The sequence below is a fragment of the Pteropus vampyrus genome, unplaced genomic scaffold (genome assembly GCF_000151845.1).
Source record: "Pteropus vampyrus isolate Shadow unplaced genomic scaffold, Pvam_2.0 Scaffold16, whole genome shotgun sequence".
NCBI lineage: Eukaryota > Metazoa > Chordata > Mammalia > Chiroptera > Pteropodidae > Pteropus > Pteropus vampyrus.
Window position 1 is genome coordinate 7,313,822 of NW_011888797.1, and position 22,530 is coordinate 7,336,351.

A 22,530-nucleotide genomic window follows, 5' to 3' on the forward strand; every position below is an offset into this window, starting at 1 on the left:
TGGCCAAGCTTCATGTCCTTGCCTACGCCCCCACCAACAGTTGTCCCTTGGCCATGCCTTGGGAGGTTGGGCTAGATTACTGGCCTACACAGGCCCTGGACTTGGGCCTGGGTCCCTTTGGGCAGGAAATTCTAGGATGCATGGACCTCAGAGTACAAATTTCAGGGCTCTGGTACAGGGCTCTCCTTTGTTGTCAAGAGGGATATAGCTAGTAAAGTCCAGGGCAGGACTTAGGTCAAGGGTCCCTCTAGCTTGGATTTAATAGAGGTAATGGGTGGGCCTGGGACTTCAGATTGGTAACTAACGAATGCAATCACTGATATACTGGGAAAAGCATGGATTTGGAATTATACAGGCATGGGCAAAAATCTTAGCTCTACTGCTTACTCACCACATGTGCTAAGACAAGGTACTTAACTGCTCTAGTTTCCTCATTTGGCAAGTGGTAATAACAGCTACCAGCCAAGGTTGTGATGAAAAAGTCACTTGACCCTCTATGCGACAGGGCAGTAGGGTGCAGTGGACTCAGGGCTGGGCTGACTGGATATAATCTCAGCTCCATCACTCGCTGGCTATGCAACCTTGGATAACTCACTCAACCTCCATATGCCTCAGTTTCCACATCTGGGAAGTAGGAATAATCACAGTAGCTATCACGTAGTGTTATTGTGAAGAGTAAATGAGGTAAGACATATAAAGCTCTTAGAGCAGTTCCTGGCACACAGTAAGCTCCAAAGTATACAGCCCAGAGCCTGAAATAGAATCAACAACAAAGAACTATTGAGTATTTACTCCGTTCCTATGAATGCTGTGCAGCAAGGAACCACAAATAAATGAAACAGTCTTATCCTTATAAAAGTTACAAAACGGAACTACAGTTCACTTCACTTTGATCTGTCCCATGGGTGAAATGAGTGATAGACAATAATAATAATAATAATAGATGGCATTGGTATATAAGGTCTCAAGCCCCCTCACATCCCTTTTCTAATTTGACCTTGATGTCAACCCTGAGAGGTGGTAGGGCAGGGGGCAGTCCTCACGTATTCCAGATGGAGAAGTCTCTATTCAAAGTCACATAAAAAACCCCTCAGTGGCAACAGTGAGTAGAGCTCATACTTTAAGATTTTGGGGATTCAGTCCAGACCCTCTTGAGTCCATCATGATCTTGACCCTGCTGAACTATGGCCCATTTCTCCGCTTTTCTGCCCACTACACAGACACACTCAACTTTCTACGATTCCTTAAACACTTCCTATGTTTTTATGCCTCTGAGCCTTCACACATGTGTTTTCTATGCTTAGGATAGAGACTTCCTGCTCTTCTGAGTGGCTGCCTCTTTCTCATGTTCCAAGATCCTCACTTACTCTATCAAGTTTTCTTTGAAAGTCCCCCCATTAACTGGCTTAAGTGTCCCTTCTCTGGGTTCCCACAGGGTGCTGTACTTAACCATTAGAACATATATCACTCTGTCTTCCAATTATGCATTGTCTGTCCCCTCCCCCTAGGACACCCAAAACTGTATCTCAATGCTCACTGAACCTCCAGTATCCGGCACAAAGTGCCAGGGCACAAGGCACATGTTTAACAAATGTTTGCTGACTAATGTCTTCCAGGGATAGGCCAAGGGTATCCTGTCCTCAAGACGCTTCACTGCCATCTACTGGTACACTGTTGTAATAAATTTACAAATCTACACCAACTGTGATGTGGCGTCAGACTGTGCAGTGTCCAACCTGCACAAATGGCAGCCCTCGACTTGTTTTTAACCCGGAACCCAGAGCACTTTGCACTACACCAATACCACCCGAGTCGCTCTGGCCTTCGAAGGCCTCACCTTTCCAGGAGCAATGCTCTTTTTGCCCATCTCTAAGATTTTTACTGCAGGGCCTGGCAGACAGACACAGGCTGAAGCTTAGGGTCAGGCAGTCCATCCCCCTTCCTGGCCAGGAGTCAGAAGTCTGTCTCCTGACAGGCCACACAGACTGTTGCCTCCTTGCCGGGGGCTCATTCAGGCTTGAGCTGCCTCTGAACAGTTCTGTCTGGCAGAGGTAAGGGTAAGGATGGTCTGGAATTCTAGATGACTCGGGAGCTGGGGTTGCTGCCTCTATAATTGCCTGGCTGTTTGACCTCAGGTAAAATGGAGGACCCCACTAGGCCTAGGGCTCTGTCTCCCTAACACAGATGTCTTCCTAATGCCCTAATATGTTTGTTCTCATAATGAGCTCCCTGAATATCCCAGCCAATCAGTCAAGTCCTTGGCCTTGGGAAGGGGGTTGGGGCAGCTCCTGATTCCACCCAGCTTCCATCTCTGTGGGTGGTCTCATATTTTGCTGCCACATCAGAGGCACCAGGAAGGAGAATATTATAAAACTGGCTCTGCCTGGGGTGGGAAATCCCTATTTGGGGAGGCGGGATGTGGTGTGAAAGAAAGATTTATGAGAAGCGGGTACCGAGTTCTTTCATGGCTGCAGCAGGGGCAGAAAGAAGAGAAGAATTAGCACAAACAGGATCCACCTGTGTCCAAGCAGTACCCTTCCAATAAATCCGTCTGAGATGTGGCTAGGCCTCAGCGATGCTCTCCCAGGGAGAGAGATCTGGAATGTTCTGTCTCAGGCACAGCCATCTTCCCAGAGGTCACCCCCACTGGGGGAAGGGAGGGGGAGAGGAAATGCAGGAATACAGTTCTATTAAGAGATTTTCATGTTTCTGATGCAGCACATTAGTTGCTCATTTGTGGCCTGGACATTAGCGGGGAGACCATGCAGAAGACTGCTGAAAGTAGACACGCTCAAGGCTTTCCCAGTTAGCAAGACGAGGAGCGTCACATGGCAGTTTGGCTGAATGGATATGTGGCAAAAGTGGGGCCTCTGAACAATTCAGAGATCCGATTCTAGCTCTATCATTTACTCCCAGAATACCTGACCCTCCTGGCCCCTTCCCACTGCCACATGGGATCCTCCAACGGTGGGCAGCTTCTCTGTACCCTGTTGCAATTAAGGGGCTCCAATGAGTTAGGAAACGGAGGGACCCTCTGAAGGTGAGTGGCCCCTCACAACTGTGCAGGGATCTGTGGAGGTAAGGAACTGAGACCCACTAGAGTCCCAAGCCACAGGATGTGACAAATGTCCTTTATGTCCTTCATTGGCTTTTGACAGCATAGGGAAGGAGATTTTTGTGAGTAGGTCTGGTCACAATTCACATCATTTATTTACTCCCTCATATAACCACTTTTACTGAGCTTCATATGGACCGGGCACCCCACTAGGCATGAAGGGAAAGTTTGACATCATTCCCACTCTTGTGGGGCTAACATGCTCTTGGGAAAGTCAGAAATCTAACCAGGTGAAAAAGAAGTGATGAGAACGATGAATAAAATGCACAGACTGATAGAAGATAGATGTGGGGAGCAGGGAAGATCTGACTTAGGTTGGTCGAGGAAGGCTTCTTTGGAGGAAATTTAATACATTTTTATTGACCATGTACTATGTGCCAGAGCCTGCAGGCTCTAAGGAAACAAGGATGAAGACAGCATAGTTCTTGGGGCTTAATATATAACTGAAAGGGGAGACACATAAATGGATGATGACCTAATACAGGGCATTAGCCCAAAGATGCAGGTCAGCCCACAGAAGGGGATCCCAACTCAGTCTGAGGGGCCAGGGGCTGCCTCCCTGGTGAGAGGCCCAGTTCATCCAACGATCCATCCAATATTTGGTACCTTTTCTTCACCAAGGGCCAAGGGTTGCAACGATGAATTTGAGAGGATCTGGATGTGTGTCTATGCATGAGAATATGAGAAGGGCAAATGAGTTGGATAGGTGCTGTGGGCACTCGGGGAGGGTGATGAATTTTCCTGGGGCATGTCCCTAGATGTGCAAGAAAAATGAGCAACAGGCATGAAGCAGAAGATCTAGATTTGAGTTGGCAGCTCTGCCACCTGCTGCGTGTTTTGGACAAGCCTCAACTTCTTCATATGTAAAATGGGGATACGAAAATCTACCCATAGTGTTGTCGTGAGGATTAAATGAGAATGCAGATTTGAAAGCCTCTGGGAAGATGTCAAAAATGTGCTGGTAAGTGTGCTGCTCACCTGTGGATTGCCAGGATGGGACTTCGCCTCTCCAGGTGAAGAAGTGGGTGGGCAATGTTAGCATCAGAGACAGATCCATGTCCTGTCCAGCTCTGCTATTTACTTCCTAGTGCTGCCTCAGACAAATGTCAACCTTCCCGAGCCCCAGTTTCATTTGTAAATATAAGAACATTACTATGTCTGCCACAAGGCTCCCATGAATGACATCCCTGACACATGGCAGGTATTAAATGTTCATCTCTTTCTCTCCTTTCTTTCAGTGGGATAGGTAGAGGGCCAAGGTCATTTGGGTGTATCCCTGGAGAAGTGACTGTATTTCCTTTCTCCAAGAGGAAGAAGGTAGCAGTACCTTCATTGCTCTGAATGGAACTCCTCTTCATGTTTAGCATCATGGAAACCTGCCCCGGCTGCTCCCTGGCACAGGCCTTTAGGGTAAACAAAGTCATCAGCCACCCACACACTGTGACTGCAGAGAGGAGGCCAGAATGTCATCTCCCAGTCTCTACCTCTCTACTCTCCAAAGACACAACACTGTGGCATCCTTACTCCTGCAGATATCTGAAAGTCCACAACTTTCATCCCACCAAAAGGGTTAACATTTAGAAAGCTAAATTGTTCCCTCAGCAAACACTTAATGAGCATCTATTAAGAGCCCAACCTTGGAAGTTCCATGGGAAAAGTAATAAGTACACTGTAAGGTAATTCATACTGAGGTGCGAGTGACTAATATACAGCCATTCCAGAAAAGGGGTTTAGATGGCACAAGGAGGATAAGAAGGAGGCCATAAAAATATTGAGTGTTTGATTTAAAAAGGGGACATAGGGCCTGTCAAGGTAAGAAGGAGAGGGCACAGAAAGAGAAGCCTGGGAAAATTTATTTTTCCCCCCTCCCTCCTTTCATCCATCCACTTATCCATCCATCTACCTATCCATCTACTTATCCATCTATCTATCCATCCACCCATCCATCCACCCACCCACCCATCCATCCATCCATCCATCCATCCATCCATCCATCCATCCATCCATCCATCCAGGGTCTACTATGTGCTCAGCACTGTGCTAGTCTCTAGGGACCGCATTAAATTAAAGAGCCCCCCTGACTCCCTGCTACTTACAGTCTACCTGGGAGGTAGGCCCAGAAGAGGAACTAGATTGAATACTTGCCCTGATTCCTGTCCTTCCTACGAAAAGCTGCCAACTGACAAACCTCATGGAATCCACAGTCCTGTTTTATCGGGCTTAAATTGTATACTTTTAAGTTTAAAACAGAAAACTTATATAAAAAATTCAGATTTCTGCCTTCCCTTGAAAATTAATAATGGCAACACCAGGCCTTTCTTCTCTCATGGCAGAAATTGGCTGAGTGGACCCCAGCTGCTGCCTTCAAAGGGGAATTCCGTTCTCACGCCCAGCACAGTCCCCACTGCTCCCTGTCATCTCATTGAAGGTTAAACCAAATGGCAGATATATTTTTCATAGAGCTTGAGCTGTTACTTTCCTTGTAGCAGGGAAATATTCCTCAACGCCCGTCCTTTTTCCTACCACCTGTCCCTTCACTCACCGACTGGCTTGTCTCCTGTGAACAGCTGCACAGGCAAGCCCTAATTTAACTAATTCCATTCTGAAGATGGCAATTAGCTGAGTGCAAATCTTCAGGAAGCATACACCTCTGCCCTTCCTGCAAAGCCAGGGTGGGGGGTGAGGAAAATGGACACGAAGCACCATGCCCTCTCTTGCCATCACGGAGAGACCCCTCCTGCCAAAGAAACACATCCTAGGCAGGCTTCCACAGGCCCTAGGAGAAGAGACGTTCTGTAATGAGGCTGGTATCTGCCCAGGGCCCTGCATCCCCCAAGGGAAGGCTGTAACTGGGCGGGGTGAAGTCTGTAGGAACAGGAACAACGATTGCTAAGGAAGCCCATGGCATCTGAGGGACTCCTTCGAAAGGTCATTCAGAGGGCCTGAGCAAGAAAACCACATTTTGGAGGATGAGGAAAGACTCACAAGTTAAATTGTTGAACTCCTCAGAGAAAATCAGGGCAAGAGCAGGAAAGGTGACTGAGACACAAAGGCAGAGAGGACAAAATGAAAAGCTTCAGGTCCAAGAATCCTTTAAGGGCTTATGGACTGACCCCTTTACACTCTGAGCCTCTTTTGTATTATTCCTTCCAAATGGCCAGCCCAACTGTGCTTGAACATCTGCAAGTGACGGGGAGCTCACTTGATCTTTGGATGACTTCCCTATTCTATATACTGAGCTGAGATACGCCACCCTCTTTGTTGACTCCTTTGGTCCTAGTTCTACCAGTGAGGAGTCACATGAAGCAAGTCCTCTAACTCGATGGTTTCTATACTTGGCTCTACAGTATTTAAAAAAAAAAAAAAAAAGTTTCCTGAGCTCCACTCTAGATATTCTGATTCGGTAATCCTAGGGGGACAACTTGGTGTGGCCGATCCTTCATCCATTCTGATTTCTAATAACAGCACCTCCATTGCATTTACAGTGATGGAACCAAGCATCTCTCTTACACAGTCTTGCTGGGGCTGTCCCAAGGACACACTGTGGAAGCAGCCAGGTTTGTTCTTCTCCAGGGATTTGATTTTTGCACAGAGAGGCACAAGGCTGGGAGGGAACAGGCGCTGACTTCTCCAGAGAATGCCCACAAGTCTTTGCCTTCTAGATCCTGGGCAGAACCCTGGGTTCTGACCTTTCCAAGACTCGGGTCTTTGCATTTTCTTTTGATTCTGTGAGCTTCCCACATATTTCCAATAAATTCCCATTTTCCCTATGTCAGCCACAGTCTACATTTCTTGTAAAGCAAGAACACTATCCAATGCAGAAGGTGTATGGTGCCTGGGAATCTGAAAGTCACTCTGATGGTTTTTCGGGGACTGTGATCTTAGTCCATCATCGTCATTTGACTTAAGAGGAAACTGAGGCCGAGAGGAAAGTGGCTCTGCCAAGATCCCACAGCAGCAGCAGAGAAGGGAGAAATTAGGAAGAAGCAGCATCCATCGGATTTCTCCCCATCTTCCCTTCTGCTCGAAGACATTTCCCCCAGATTTTCTAGCCACAGTTTCAGAGGGTGAAGACTCTACCAAGGCGGGAGACAACTCTTCACTGTTTTCCCCCTCCCTCTCTCTCTCCTTGCGAGAGCTCGGGTAGGAAGCAGCAGGGGCACCAGGCCTCTGGATTGGATGGCTCAAAGACCTCACGGAGAGGGGTCAGCACTTGAAAAATTCCTCAAGTCAAAGGGCTTGGGGCTTGGGTGCCACACAAGGCCCTCACTGTGTGCTCACATTGTCTCCCTGATAAAAGGGGCCGGGCCTGGGAAAAGGGAGCCTGTCTCCAGGCGACTGGGCAGGCTGCTGGGGAATGCCCAAGGCCCCTCCCCTCCCCCCGGCACCAGGGCCAGGCCTTCGAGGGGGAGAGGCAGGGGGTGCCCAGAGTAGGAGGGATGAGTCCAAAAGTCCAGCACCACTCCAGGTGGTGTTGCTTGGCCCGTGTGATACAGTGAATGATGCTAGAAGAAAGGTGACATTAGGCCTATCTCCTTCTTTCTCCGGCCCCTGCATTCCCCCACAGGAAACAGGGCCTGTACTTGTTCAAAATGAGTCTTAGGGACGGGGAAGTGGTGGGGGTTGGCATAAGGATTTTGTTTCCCAGAGCCAACTGTCTTCAACAGAGAGGTGTGTGCCTCAGCTGTGAGGTCCCCGACCAATTCAAGGAGGAGGGGACCAACTCCAGCCCCCATTTTCTCCTCTTCAGAGTAGAGTGTCTGCCAGTCTCCCAGCATCCAGACACCCCTCCTCCAGGGCTTCTGGAAGACAGCCCTCAAGCATATCCAGCTGAACTGAGCTTCATGCCAAGTGGCTTCCTTCCGCCTGGCTCCCAATGCTATTATATCCACCAGCAATTAGTAATTGCAATTAATTGTTAATAACAGTTACCATTTCAGTGCCTGTTATGACAGGCTAAGCTCTGTACCAGCCCCACCCATGCCATCATCTTTAATCTTTACATTAACTCTTCACAGAAAGATCTGCCACCGCCCTGCCTTACAGCTGAGGAACGTGAGGTTTGGAGGTCAGGCTTGCTGAAGGTGACTAAGTAAGAGGGAGAACGGGGACCCAGGCAGTCTGCCTCCAGACCGTCCACTCCATTTCGCTCCCTTCCTGCTGGTGACTGGCAGTCCTCAGTCCTCATCACAGGCAGGGAAAGCTGCTCTCTGAGAATGGGGTCATTTGCCGGGGGGTGGGGTGAGGTGCTGGTTTGGCTCCTCCACCAGAAAACAAGCCCAAAGGCCAGGCTCTCACTGGGTCTGTGTTAGCACAGCCGGGCACTGTCTCTCGTTGCTATCCTCATTAATAGGATGGCCTGATAAAATATAGGCCAGCCAGTTAAATTTGAATTCCAGATAAATAACACATAATTAAGTAGCATAAGTCTGTACCAAATATTGCATAGGATATACTTATGTTGATTCATTGTTTATCTAAGTATTAACTGACATCTCATATTTTTATTTGCTAAATCTGGCAACTCTCCCCCAAAGCCATTGCTGGTAATGCCAGCTTTGAGTTCAAACCCTCCACGGGTGGCACAGTGAGAAGCAGAATGTCCTGGTCACCATGGCGCCAATTAGACCCACTACAAGGCGTTGAGGGTGCACCAGGATGCCCTGCGGTCCACATGCCCCGAAGGCAGAGGCTAGAGCCTTTGGTTATCAGCTGGATGGGAAGGAGGAGAGGGAACCTGGGCAGTGGGCTAGACAGATGCCTCAGGTATGCCTCCTGAATTCTAGGGCCGCTGAGTGTTTTCTGCACAAGACTCTCCCAGGGCAGCCTCGGTCCAGAACTTTCTCATAATAATAATGGCATTTAGCAAGAGCATCCATTCATCCATTAATTAAATCATCCAATATCCCGTCTTACCCTGTGCCAGGCACTGTGCCAGCCTCTGAGGACACAGGGGATTAACAACGGAGCCATGAGCTCTGCCTCTTATGATCTAGCACAACACTGTGTCGCAGGTGAGTAAACAGGACACACTGAAAAACCCCCGTGAGGGAGGGGAGCAAAGTGCTCTCACTGGAGCCTCAGAACACTCCTGTGAGATCAGTGGTATGATGAAGGGAGTGCCATTATGATCCCCACTTTACATATGAGGAAACTGAGGTGCAGAATGGTGAAGCAGCTTGGCTGAGACCTCAGAGCTGGTGAGTGGCGGGGCTGGGACTTCAATCCTGACCTCCCACCTGTGAGCTCTGAGTTTTCTGCATTTTATCTTTTTTTCCCCATCTGAATTCTCTCGGGAAACATGTCTGATGTGTGTTAGGAAGTCACATCTTTAACGCTGAAAAAGGGAAAAAGAACGGAAAGACCTTGGAGGTGCTCCCTTTGTGTTTCATAAAGAGGACAACTATCTCAGGGCAATTTTTATAAAGAGTCCAATTCCCAAACCTGAGCTCATGAGTGTCCGGATGGCTACAGGGACCCCCTTTCCCTTGGCACCTTAACATTCTGGCTGCCCAAAGGCCCTGGCAGGTGGGGCCGCCTGGCTCCAGGTGGGATGCTTTCCTCTGAGGGTGAGGTCACCAGGATCCTAAGCTTGGCCACCAGGCTGTAACGTGGAGTCCCACCACTCTGTCTGCTTCCGCTGCTTTCGGATGCCCAGTATGTGCGGGTGTGTGTATCCGTGTGGGGATCCGGCGCCTGGCTGGATGGGCCAGCACCCTCCCACCCAGCATAGGGCCTGCGCTCAGGTGGATGTGGGAAGAAGGACAAGAGAACAGGGCTGTCCCAGGTGGTCTGAACTGTTCCCAGATGCCACTGACATTCACTCTGATTCTGAGCTCAGAGCCTCAGTTTTCCTTATTTATAAAATGAGAATAGTAATCGTACTCCACACAGTTGTGGGAGGGTTAAATGAGAGAAGCTATGCGAACCATTTAGCACAACGTCTGGTCCTGGAAAGAGCATAAATGTTTGCCATATGACAACGATCCCGTCCTCAGAGAGCTCGTGCTTATTCACCTGTGTGGTCATTCGTTTCTTGAATGAGACTTTTCAGCATCTACCTGGTGCCAAACACGGAAGCCCTGGGCAGTGGTCAGCAGGTGGCATGGCACCACCAGAGATGCCTTTGAAGCAGTTAGTTCCGTTCAAGTCCCAACTTAGCTACCCTCCTGTTCCAGCTCCTCGAGCAGGTCTGTGATCTCTGAGCCCTGCTTCCTCACCTGTGAAATGCACCCCCTCCGCAAACCAGGAAATGCAGAGCAGCATTGTGCTGGCAAATTCTTAACAACTGGCTCTCTGGGAAGAACTGAAAGGCCTGGTTTATAGCATTTGCCAATTTCTGTGGTGTAAATACTCTCACTGTGACCACTGTGACTTTCTGTTGGATTGAGTAGGAAAGGGAAAAGGGAGATTTAAGAATGCCACCAAGGTCACTCCTCAATTTCACTGTCGCAGCCCTACCTGTCATTACCAATAACTTATCATCTCTAAAATCATTCATTCGATCAACCGACATTTCCTAATTATCCACCTGCCCTGTTCTAGCACTGGGATACAAGACGGCCTCTAGGTGTGGGTGGGTGGTGGTGGCTTCGAGCACACAAATCACCATAGAGCATAATCATTCTCAGTGAATCTGGAAATGCACAAGGTGCTTTAATGGGTATTATTAGCATTATTTAGTCGGACAGCATAGCCTGATAGACTTCAAGCTGGAAGGATGGTAGCCGAGGGATGTTTCAAACCAAGAATCTTCATTTCATTCCTTTCCAAACCAAACAAATAAACAAACAACCAAACAAACAAACAAACAACAACAAAAAGAAACCATAGGGAAAGGTGGAGATTAAAAGGGAAGGTAACAATAAATCATTGTTGAAACGGAATAGCAGACATTCTGGGAACAAGGCCACTGGAGGGAGGGGTTGGGGGCAAAGGTTGCTGCTTCCATGTCTCCCTCATCCCAACAGCCCCCTCCCCAACACCATCCGGGCTTCAGAGACCTTATCACTAAAACTGAGAGCAGGGAGTTACACCCAAACCTCAACATGGTCATGAGCAATCTTTTCATTTTTGTCATCATGATCAATGCTTTGATTTTGAAAATCACGCCTGGCATTCTGGTACATTCTGTGGGCTGTAGTAAAAGTTTCTGCCTTTTTTCTTTTTAGTAACAATCTCAAATAGTCTTACAGTTATTCCAGCATACTGGCAAATAAAGAGCCAAGATTTTACAGATAAGTGAGTAAAAACAAAAGCCCCTTAACTGTGTGTACTCGCTTGCTGACTCCTAAGGTAAGGCGAGTCTCAGGCCCCATTCTGCCTATTAAAAGCTATGCTGATTGGACTGGGGTGGGGCAATGACATATGTTAATTAAACACTTACTCTGTTGAACACCAGGGACATAAAGAAGAATAAGATACTGCCTTGTTCTTGCAGAAAAGGTGGACACTCAATAGCCAAGTATAATCTAATGTGATGTGTGCAGCAATGGCACAATGGGATATGTATTAAGTTATACAGGGAGGGAGTGGTTAGCACTGTTAGCAGGGTGAAGTCTGTCAGGAAAGACTTCACAGAAGAGGTGACACCTGACCAGGTTTTTAAAGATGAAACAAAATTGGCAAAGTGAACAAGATAGGGAAGGGTATTCCAGGGAACGGGGAACAGAATGTGCTGAGGCAAAAAGGTATGTTTGAGAACTATGAGTTGTTTGCTATTTCTTTGGAATAAATAGAGAAGCAGGAAGTAGAGCTGCAGAACTAGAGGGAGGGCAGACATGCTTAGGACTTTGAATTTGAACTTGAAGACAATCATGTACCACTAAAGGATTGTAAAGGGGGATGTATGGTGGGGCATGGGCGCAGATTGATTAGATTTGTGTTTCAGAAAGACGGCATCTTGGTGGTGACATGGAAGGTAACCAGATAGGATCAAAACTCGGGGCCTGACACCAGGAAAGCTGCTGGAAAATTCTAGGTAGGGAATGAGTAGAAAGGTAGTAGAGCTAAAGAAAACTGAGCTTGAAATCCACGCATTTTATTTCTTCCTTTCTCTTACGGTTCTAAGATTGACTGATTTTTCCCTCATCCCAGAGGACAGCAACAAATTAAGTTCGGAGATACTACTGAGCCAGATCTTATGGACCAAGGATTCCCAAACACCCTTGCCCTAGCCAGGCCCACCTCCAGGGGAAACCCTCCAAAGTGGTGGGATCTTAAAATGCTCGGCCATGAGTTCTTCCCAGCAAAGGTGTCTTTGAGACCCTCTGTTTCTCCTCTGCAAATAGAAAGTCTTTCCCCTCCCAGGTCACTGGCCAGGTATCAGATCATCCTTGGGCGGGGAAGTGGTGGTGGTGGCGGGGCGTGCAAGCTGGTTCACAGAGTCTGCAGGTTGACCTCAGCCAGGAGGGGAAAAATGGGGGGCTCTTGTAACTCCATCGCCTGCAAAGAAACCTGATTCTGTAGGAAGGGTCTGGATGGGGATGGGAAAGACAGAGGATCTGGGGCTGAGAAGGGGGAAAAGGGAGCAGCATTGTTCCTGGTGGGTTCCCTCTGGGTCCAGAGGGTGGATCATCTCCCGCCTCATTATCATCTCAAAAGAGAAAGAAAGGGGCTGTGAGAGCTGGCTTCCCCCTTTAACAACTTCTTCCTCTCAGGAGACAGTTCCACAATGAAGGAGGGGCTGGGCAGGGGCCTGACCGAGGCAGCCCAGGCTCTGCCAAAGCTGCCCAGGGACAGTGGGGCTGGCCTGCCACCTGCTGGCCACTTCTGGTAGTGGGGACAGGCATCCTTCTGGTACTGCAAGGAAGGATCAGATTCTGAAACAGCTAGCATCCATTTGGAGAAAGGTGGGAATGTATTGACATTAAGAAAAGCCGAGAAGTTTGTAAAGAATGTAAAATGCAGTTCTATATGAGAAACTTATGTATCTGCGAGCAGGAAGCCTCTATCACATTCAATGAGTGAAGAGTCAACTTCCAGGGAAGTTAATGAGTCTCAACTTCTCACTTCTTCCCTTTTTTATCCATTGAGGAGCAAGAAGGAGACTGGTATTCTCAAGACCTAATTAAAGTGTGGGTATATGAGTATGACTGACATAGACTGGGAGAAATTCCTCCAGCCAAAATTGTATCCCCCACCAGTGTGCACAGACTAAAATTTACACATCGATCATTCCTGTGGATTACAGAGATTGAAGAACAAAGTCAAAATTTAAATGTTACTTGGCTGAGGCCATTCATTGCACTCTGGCCTCATTCACTGTACCTCTACACTATCCTACATACCATAGAGGCTCTGGGGGGACTAATAAGACCCGACTTTATCACCTGAGAGTTAGCAGGGAAGAGTTACCACTAGGAAACCCCAGCACAATAAGATAAATCCTTATCCAATACTGGGCAAGAAAAGATTAAACGAGAGGCTGCTGTCAAAATGATTAATGTTGCACAGAAGGTCACAATAATCTGTGATAATAATATACATTTAAATAGTATCTACTATCTACTAGACATCCTAAGTACTTTTTAATTCATATTTTAACTCTATTTACATTTATTAACTCTACAAGGTCGGTATTGTCCCCACTCAGGTGCAGTCGCTTGCATAGGTCATATAGCTTACTAAGGAGTAGAGAAGCGATTTATACCAAGGTAGCCTAGCTCTGAAGTCTATGTTCTTAACCATGGCACCATGTTGCTGTTTATTAGCTCAGTCTGTTTATAGGAGGTAACTTTCCCGACAAATAATTCTTTTTTTTTTTATTGAGATATAATTGACATAATATTGTGTAAGTTTAAGGCATACAACATATCAATTCAATACATTCATATTGCAATATGATTGCCATTGTAGCATTAGCTAATGCCTCTATTTGGTCACATAAGCAATCATAGCTTTTTGTGGTGGAAATAATTAAGATGTATTCTCTCAGAAAGTTTAATATGCAGAATACAATTTTGTTGTCTACAACCACTGTGGTGTGCATTAGACCTCCAGGACTTTCTACTAGCTGCAAGTATGTACCTTCAGCAGCATCTCTCCTATCCCCGCAGCCCCCCGCCCCTGGTAATCACCATTCCATTCTCCGTTTTTGCCAGTTTGGTTTTCTAGATTCCACACATGAAGGACAGCACACAGTATTCCTGGAAAACTGGTTTTTAAATACCTCCATCACCATGTCATGGTAAAACCTGACTGAGTTAGGGATAACACCGTCAGCAAAGAACACTTAAAATCAAGATCAAGCATTGCATTGAAGAGAATCAGAGGACCGCGAAGGCCATGCAGGCATTTTGATTACCAGATGGACTGGCTGCAGGACTGCACAGGCAAGAGTGTCTAGAGGCAACGTCTCTGCAGAAATCAACCCCTAAGCTCAGAACCTAAAGATGGTACTTTACATAAGCGGAGATGAATGAGGTTTCATGATAACAGCCTTCAAGCAAGCAGTCACAGTGAAGACTATACAGACTGGATCAGAACAGAGGCCATGCGTGTGACCACTGTGGTTAAGAGGAAGTGATTTCTTTGCAGGAAAGTAAAGACTGACATCTGAACCTGCTAAAGATGCTTTAATGTTGACTGTATTAAATATGTATTATAAACTATAAATATCTCCCACTCAGTCATTCCCAACCTGAATTAACATCTCAAGGAATGAATATGAGTCATGTATGCGTATCAGAATAATGGAGCATCTGTTAGTTATGCTTAGCGAACTGGCTGCATTAATTTATTCATTTAATACGTATTTGCCAGGCACCTACTATGTGGCAGCCTTTAGAAATACATGCATGCAACCTTGTTCTCCAGCCCCCATGGCTGTCCATAGGCCAACTGTCAGCATTGCCCTGGATGGAGAGAGAGCTCCCATGTCTCCACATGTGGGCTTATTTCCTGGATTGCAGATTCTCTGTATCCAGCTGGACCGGTAATATTTATCAGCTCTCTCTACCAAAAATTTGCAGTAGCGATCTATTCTCTAACTGCAGCTCCATGTGAGCAGGGCCTGTTCACCACTTACCTGAGCACCTAAGGCTGTGTCTTGTACTCAACTTGTGCTCAGTAACTACCTATGAATAACTGCAATGACCTTGATACAGTCTCTGGCCCCGGGGAGCTTACCATTGAGCAGCACTGCCTGAGAAGAGGCTGGGATGCGTGTCATCTCTGCCCACCTTTGTTGTTAAGAGAACAAGCTCTGGGCCAGTCTGCCAGTATGTGGAAGATTGGGATGCCAACTCAGGCACCCTGGTCTCAAGGGTTTAAATAAGGATGGCGGATCTTTGTTGGTTTCTTTTATCCTCATAGCAACCTCATTTTATGGGAGGAAGATGGCTGAGGTTGAAAGAGGTTAAGCAACTCGCTAGAATTATTTCTGATTTTAAAAGTTTTCTGTTTCTAGAAAGATAAGAGGGTGTACATACCACATATCATATAATACTTCCAGTGGGCTCTGCACAGTAGCCCGTATCAAACGTATTCAGATGTTTGCAGCAAGTCACCTGGACAAGCACAGTGAGTGGCATCATGAAGACTATTACAGTCTTACCTTCCTTCAGATAAGACTTGGCGGTCAAATAGATTATAAAATATTTTTTACTTTTCAGTGCTTTTTGGATTTAGGATCTGCAGGTGAGCGATTGTGGACCTGTATATGTAAAGCCCCAAGGAAAGAATATGGTACAGAGTAGGTGCCATGCACCTGGCACACAGGAACCACGTGGCAAATGTTAGTTTCTTTCCCTCCGGCCAGTCTCTCTACCACTGAGCCTGTTGTAACTCTGCCACTCCATCCCCCCAAAGAGTGAGATAAGCCCCATCTCCTCACTTGTCCCCAAGTGGGAAGACCTGTAGTTCCTGCTTACCAGTCTGTGTGGGCATCATCGATCACCAACAGGATCCTGGGCCTTTGAACAACAGGCGTGGAGGGGCCCGGAGGCTCCATCAGCCCTGAGGGGGCCTGCGAGGTCTGTTTCATGGCACTGGAGAAGGAGCTAAAAAGGCTGGATCCTGGAGAGGAGAAGGAGGCCGCCAGGGGCTGGGGGTGCCTCCGCTCCATGGCCGGGGAGGCGGGGGAACTGGTGGAGCTGTCGGGGCGCTGCAGGTCTGTCATATAGCCATTAGGCAGGTTGGCGACAAAGCTGCTGTCAGAGAGGCGTCGCCGAAGGAAATTCATGGCTGTGGGTGGACAAGGTGGCTAGATCCTCCTCAGACTTGTCCAGGAGAAGCCCCGAATACAGGTCGCCAGGGAGAGCGAGTGGTAGGGTCTTGGACCAGAAGGGCCAGGGGGATGCTGCACGAGTCCGCTTCAGCTGTCTCCGTTTACCTGTAGAAATGAGCCAACACACACATTAGTGGAAACAATCTCCGCCCCATAAGAGCAAACAGATATGGTACCTTCCTGTCCGATGCTGGGGGCAATGTAAAGTGGGGCATCTTCTTGAAGAGAAATTTGGCAACGTGTAATTAGAGCAAACTCTTTTAACCCACAATTTCCATTTTCTGGAATTCTATCCCAGGAAAGGAATCCGAGTTACAGAAAAGGCCTCCTGCACAAATGTCTTTACCATCACATTATGTGCACCAGCAAAATACTGGAAAAGCTCTCAACGTTCAATCGCCGGGTGACAAATAAATAAACTACAGCACTCAATGAAACCTTTTGTGGCTAATTTTAAAAAGTACTTAAAAAGGGGTTTTAGTAACAAAAGTTTTGATGCTGTAAATAAAGATCATGATACAAAATTATAGGTACAGAATGAATATCACCACATACAATTTGAAATAACAAAACTTTGGAAAGAAAATTCATTGGAATGTTAACAGTGATTGTATTTGGGGAATGCGATTACAGGACTTTTTTTTTTTTTTTTGACTTTTTTTTTCACTTATATTTTCCAGATTTCCTAGAACATATATGCTTTGGACAGATTTGTGCACCCCAAACTTATATGTTGAAGCCCTAACCCCCAATGTGCTGGTATTTGGAGATAGAGCCTTTGGGAGGTAGTTAGGTTAGATGAGGTCAACAGGGTAGGGCCCTCATGATAGAATTAGTGTCCTCATGAGAAGAGACACCAGAGAGCTTGCTTTCCCTCTGACATATAAGGACACAAGGAGAAGGTGGCTGAAAGCCAAGACGATCGCTCTCACCAGAAACTGGCCATGCTGACATCCCGATCTCAGACTTCCCGCCTCCAGAACTGTGAGAAAATAAATTTCTGTTGTCCAAGCCACTCAGTCTACAGTATTTTGTTTATGGCAGACTGAGCAGACTAATAATCTAATAAGTATTGCTTTTCTGAACAGAATAAGTTTTAAAAAATTGTTCATGAGATTAAAATATCCCATTGAGAAAAATGATTATTTAAACCGGGAGATTAGACCCCTCTTATATTTTTTGTTAACATTATTTTATATTTTTCAGGTAAAGTGAGTCCTCCTACTTAGATTTTTCTTTCTCAAGATTGTTTTGGGTATTCTAGTTCCTGTTTTCACATGCGTTTTAAAATCTACTTGTATAACAAGTCTGTTGGGATATTGTTTGAGATTACATAAAATCTATAGCTCAGTTTGGGTAGAGTAGACTTCTCAACAATATTGAAGTTTTCACTTCATGAACATGTAGAGTTCTTTACTGATAAACTTTAGTTTCTCTCAGAAATGTTTTGTGATTTTCAGTACAGCACATATTTTGTTAAATTAATGATATATTAAAAAACACTGTTTTCTAAGTTTCACTTTCCATTTGTTTGCTGCTATTATCATTTTTGCCAGTTATTGTCGATATATTGATCTGATAGATTCGATTATTGTTTCTAGTGGTTGTTTGCAGAAAACTTAAGATTTTCTATTTAAACAATGATGTCATTTACAAAGAGATATCTCTACTTCTCCCTTTCCAATCTTAATGTCTTTTACGTCTTTCACTTCTCTAATTACAGTAACTAGGACCTACACTGCTGAATAGAAATGATGAAAGCAGATACCCTCATCTTGTTCTCAACCTTAGGGAGACAATGTTCAATATCTCACATTACAGTAATAAGGTGTTAGCTGTACGTTTTTTGTAAATGCTCTTTATCAGATTGAGATTGTTTCCTTGTAGTCTTAGTAGGCTGAGAGTTTTATCATGAATGGATGTTGGATTTGCTAAGTGATTTTCAAAACTGATTGAGAGAACTATATTTTTAAAAATCACTTATTTATTTAACGTGGTGAATTACACTAATTGATTTTCAAATGTTAAACCAAACTTGCATTCCTGGAATAAATTCCAGGAGTTATAGGTTGCTGGATTCAATCTGATAATACTTTGTTGAGGACTTTTGTGTCCATGTTCACGAGAAATATTGGTCTACAGTCTTCTTTTCTGGCAATGTCTTTGCCTAGTTTTGTGCCAGGGTAATGCTGACTTCACAAAATATGTTGGGAAGTGTTCCCGCCTTTTCTATTTTCCAAAAGAGTTCATGTAATATTGGTTTTCTTTTTCTTAACTCATTTCCCATTTAGAAAAAAAAAATGTGCAGCTCGCTGCCAGCGTTAACATCACACATAAGAATGCTACATTTTCTAGGATTTGACATTTCCAGCGATTCAGAATTACTATATTTTGTAAATGGAAATACCACTACTAAAAACAGAATGCTATAAATAGAATGATGTCATTTGTTTCCAAAGACTATCGATATACTAGAGCAATGTGAAAATAATAACAAATGAGATAATTCATGGCAAACTCTGAGGGTGAAATTAGGTCTGTAATCCACTGGGTAAACACTGCAGTATTCAAAGGGCAAACAGGAAATGGTTAAATTATTGGCAGAATTCAACACCGAAGCCATCTGGGGCTGATTTTTTCTTTGCTGGAAAGTTGTTAGTAAGGAACTCAATCCCTTTCATAAATCTATATTCTGTTTCTTGTTATTTCAGTATTGGCAATATGGGATTTCATGCTATTTGTCCATTTCATGAGTTGTGACTTATTGGCATAAAATTGTTCATAATTTTCGTTATCATCCTTTCATTTTCTGTAGGATATGCAGCGATTTCCTCTTATATTCCTAATAATGGTTATTTGTCTTTGCTCTCTTTTTGATTAATCTGTATTGCTAAGAATCTATAAATTTTGTTAATCTTTTAAAGAACCAACTTGCAGCCATTTCTATTTTCTCCATCATCTGTTTTCTACTCCACTGATACTTGTTCTTTATTATTTCCCCTCTTCTCTTTACTTTAGCTTTAATTTGTTCTTCTTTTTTCTAGAAGCTTAAGATGGAAACATAGATCATTAAATTTATACCTTTCTTCTTTTCAAACATAAATATTTAAAGTAATGGATTTCCCTCTATGCACTGTTTTTGCTGCATCTCGGAAATTTGACATGTATTTTCGTTATCGCTCAATTCAAATTATTCTTAATTTCTTTGAGATTCTTTTTTGAGTCATGTGTTATCTAATCATATATTTAAATTTTAAATTACAGTGCTCTTTCAGATATTTTATTGTTATTGCTTTTGATATGATTCATGTATGATTAATGAATAGCGTCTATAAGATTTTAATCCTTTGACATCTTTGACATTCATTGAGATTAATTTTATGACTCAATATACTCTATCTTGATGAATGTTCCATATACTTGAAAAGAATGTGTATTTGCAGTTGTCATGTGTAATGTTCTATAAATATCAATTACATTGCTGTAAAGTCAGGTTCCCAAGCCAGGAAGCTGACTTTGCCATGGTGATTTGCAAGCAGGAAGTTTATTGGAGAGTGCTCCCATGATTAACAACTGTGGGCAAGTACACAAAGCAAAAATGGGCTGAAAGAGAGGTTGAACTACAATCCAGTTTTAATAGAGGACTCACTTGAGCTTGTTGGAAACATGGAACTGGGGAATCTCTTCAGAGTTCCTCATTTTCCAGTTACTCTGTTAGCCTGTACTCATTCTACTGAGCTGTCAAACTAATAAAGCTGCAGTGTTCTGCTGTGGTTCTAGCTGTTCTGTGTCACGTGGACTGGGGAATGCTTTCAAGGACAAGCCACGTAAATGTGGACCTCACTTAGTGGTTCTCATCTTTCAAGGATCAAATCCCCTCCATATTTTACCTACTTTTTGCTTCTCTCCAGGAACTTCAAATAGTTTCTTTTAAACATTTTATCCAAAGTTTATAATTACCATCTATGAGAGGGTTAGCACAACACAAGCTATTGAGTCATTACTGGAACTGAATCTCTTTCATTTTAAAAATGCTGGATAAAAAAGTTAACAAAATGTTAGAGTTGAAGGGACCTTAGAGATTATTTAACACTCTCTTCTTTAGGAAATCTGATTAACCTTGCACTAGTGGAAATTCCCCACCTTCAGAAGAATCACCTCATTATCTTCTGATCAACTCTAAAGGTCAAAGGCTCTTCCTATAACTTCTCTCTACTTCAGTCCCCAGGGGAGCTTTACAATCTGGTAAAGGGAGGCAGATAATGAACAAGTAAACAAATATGTGTGGGTTGGGGTGAGAGCTAGTAAGGAGTACACAGAGTGCTATCATTGAGATTAACATGCGGAGGGGCAGGGAAGGCCTCTCTGAGGAGCTGACCTTTAAGCTGACACATGAAAAATGAGGGAAATGGGAAGTGCATGTGCAAAGGCCCTGAGGTAGGAAAGAGCTAGGCAATTTGAAGAATGGAAGAAAGGCCAGCCTAACCAGGAAACAAGAAGACTTTTATAAGAAAATGTTTAGAGAAGTAAAGAGGGGCCAACTTATGAATATAATATAATAACTGAAAATAATTTTGATTTTAATCTAAGTGTGAAAGTAAGCCACTAGAGGGTTATAAACAAAAGAGAAACAAAACCTAATCTACCTGGCTACTATGTGGAAAACAGACTGTATAGCATGTATATGGAAACAGCCAGGCAAGTTAGGAGATGGTTAGTCATTTGGGTCCTTAAGTGTGAAAAGAAGGGAGTGAGTTGGATTATGTGATTTGCAAAATGTCTTCCTGTTCTGTGAGTCATTCACTTCCTGCACTCCTAGAGGCTGGATATCTCTTCAATGTCAACCTAAATCTAATACTGGGACAAAGTGGGGATGACAGGGATTCCTAGGGGAAAAGAAGGACAGAAAGACTGACTGGGACGGAATCTAGTAGGCCAGGGAGTACTAAGCCCCATGCCACTAGAGGGCAGCAGTGACCACACTCAAGTGTCTCATAGACACCCCGGATTCATTTCCTTGCTTACATCACCCTCAGATGAATTTAGGTACCTGAGCCCCCACTGCCCCACAGAAGTACCACTATCAATCCATTCAGGTCAGAAACCTGAGTCTCACACTTTACTCCTCCTTAACCCTCACCAATTCCAGCCACTCATCACTAGGCCCTGTCAGTTCTGTCTCCTCAAACATCTTTAATTTCCTCTCTTCTCTATCATTTCTACCATAGTCTTGGTTCACATGCTATTATGTTTAAAAAATAGGCCGAAGACTTTAATGGATACATCACCAAAGAAGATATACAGATGGCAAATAGCATCCAAAAAGATGTTCCACATCATATGTTTGACATCAGGGAAATTCAAATTAAAACAACAAAGAGATGTCACTACACATCTATTAGAATAGCTAAAATCTGGAACACTGACAACACCAAATACTGACAAGGATGTGGAGCAACAGGAACTCTCATTCATTGCTGATGAGAATGCAAAATGATACAGCCATTTTGGAAGACAGTTTGGTGGTTTCTCATAAAGCTTAACACACTCTTAGCATATAATCCATTAATCATGCTCCTTAATATTTACCCAAAGGAGTTGAAAACATGCCCACACAAAAACCTGCAGGCAGATGTTTATAGCAGGATGTTTAGTCACACTCACCAAAACTTAGAAGCAACCAAGATGTCCTTCAGGAGGTGAATAGATAAACTGTAGTACATCCAGACAAGTGAGTATCATGGAGTACTCTTAAATGCATATTACCAAATGAAAGAAGCCAGCTAGCAAAGGCCACATACAGTGTGATTCCAACTATAAGACATCCTAGAAAAGGCAAAACTATGGAGACAGTACAGTTGACCCTTGAACAACACAGGGGTTAGGGACACCGATCCTTTGCACAGCCAGAAATCTGTGTATAACTTTAGACTCCCCCAAAACTTAACTACCAAGAGTCTTACTGATAACATAGTTAATTAACACTTATTTTACATTATGTGTATTATATCCTGAATTATCACAATAAAATAAGCTAGATAAAAGAAAATATTATTGAGAAAATCATAAAAAAGAGAAAATACTTCACAGAATTTATAGAAAAAGACTCGGACATAAGTGGACCTACACTGTTCAAATCCTTGTTATTCAAGGGTCAACTAGCATCTTGGTATGAATTACCTTTTGC

General features: G+C 44.4%; 1 protein-coding gene across 1 annotated transcript in view; it reads right to left on the reverse strand.

The window, feature by feature from the left end:
* SYN3 (synapsin III) overlaps nucleotides 1-22,530 on the reverse strand; it is a 443,545-nt gene that overhangs the window by 389,572 nt on the left and 31,443 nt on the right. Inside the window, exon 2 of the mRNA XM_023527457.1 lies at nucleotides 15,988-16,448. Coding sequence (XP_023383225.1) covers nucleotides 15,988-16,298 — 311 coding nt within the window. The 5' untranslated portion in view covers nucleotides 16,299-16,448. The remainder of the gene's footprint in view (nucleotides 1-15,987; nucleotides 16,449-22,530) is intronic.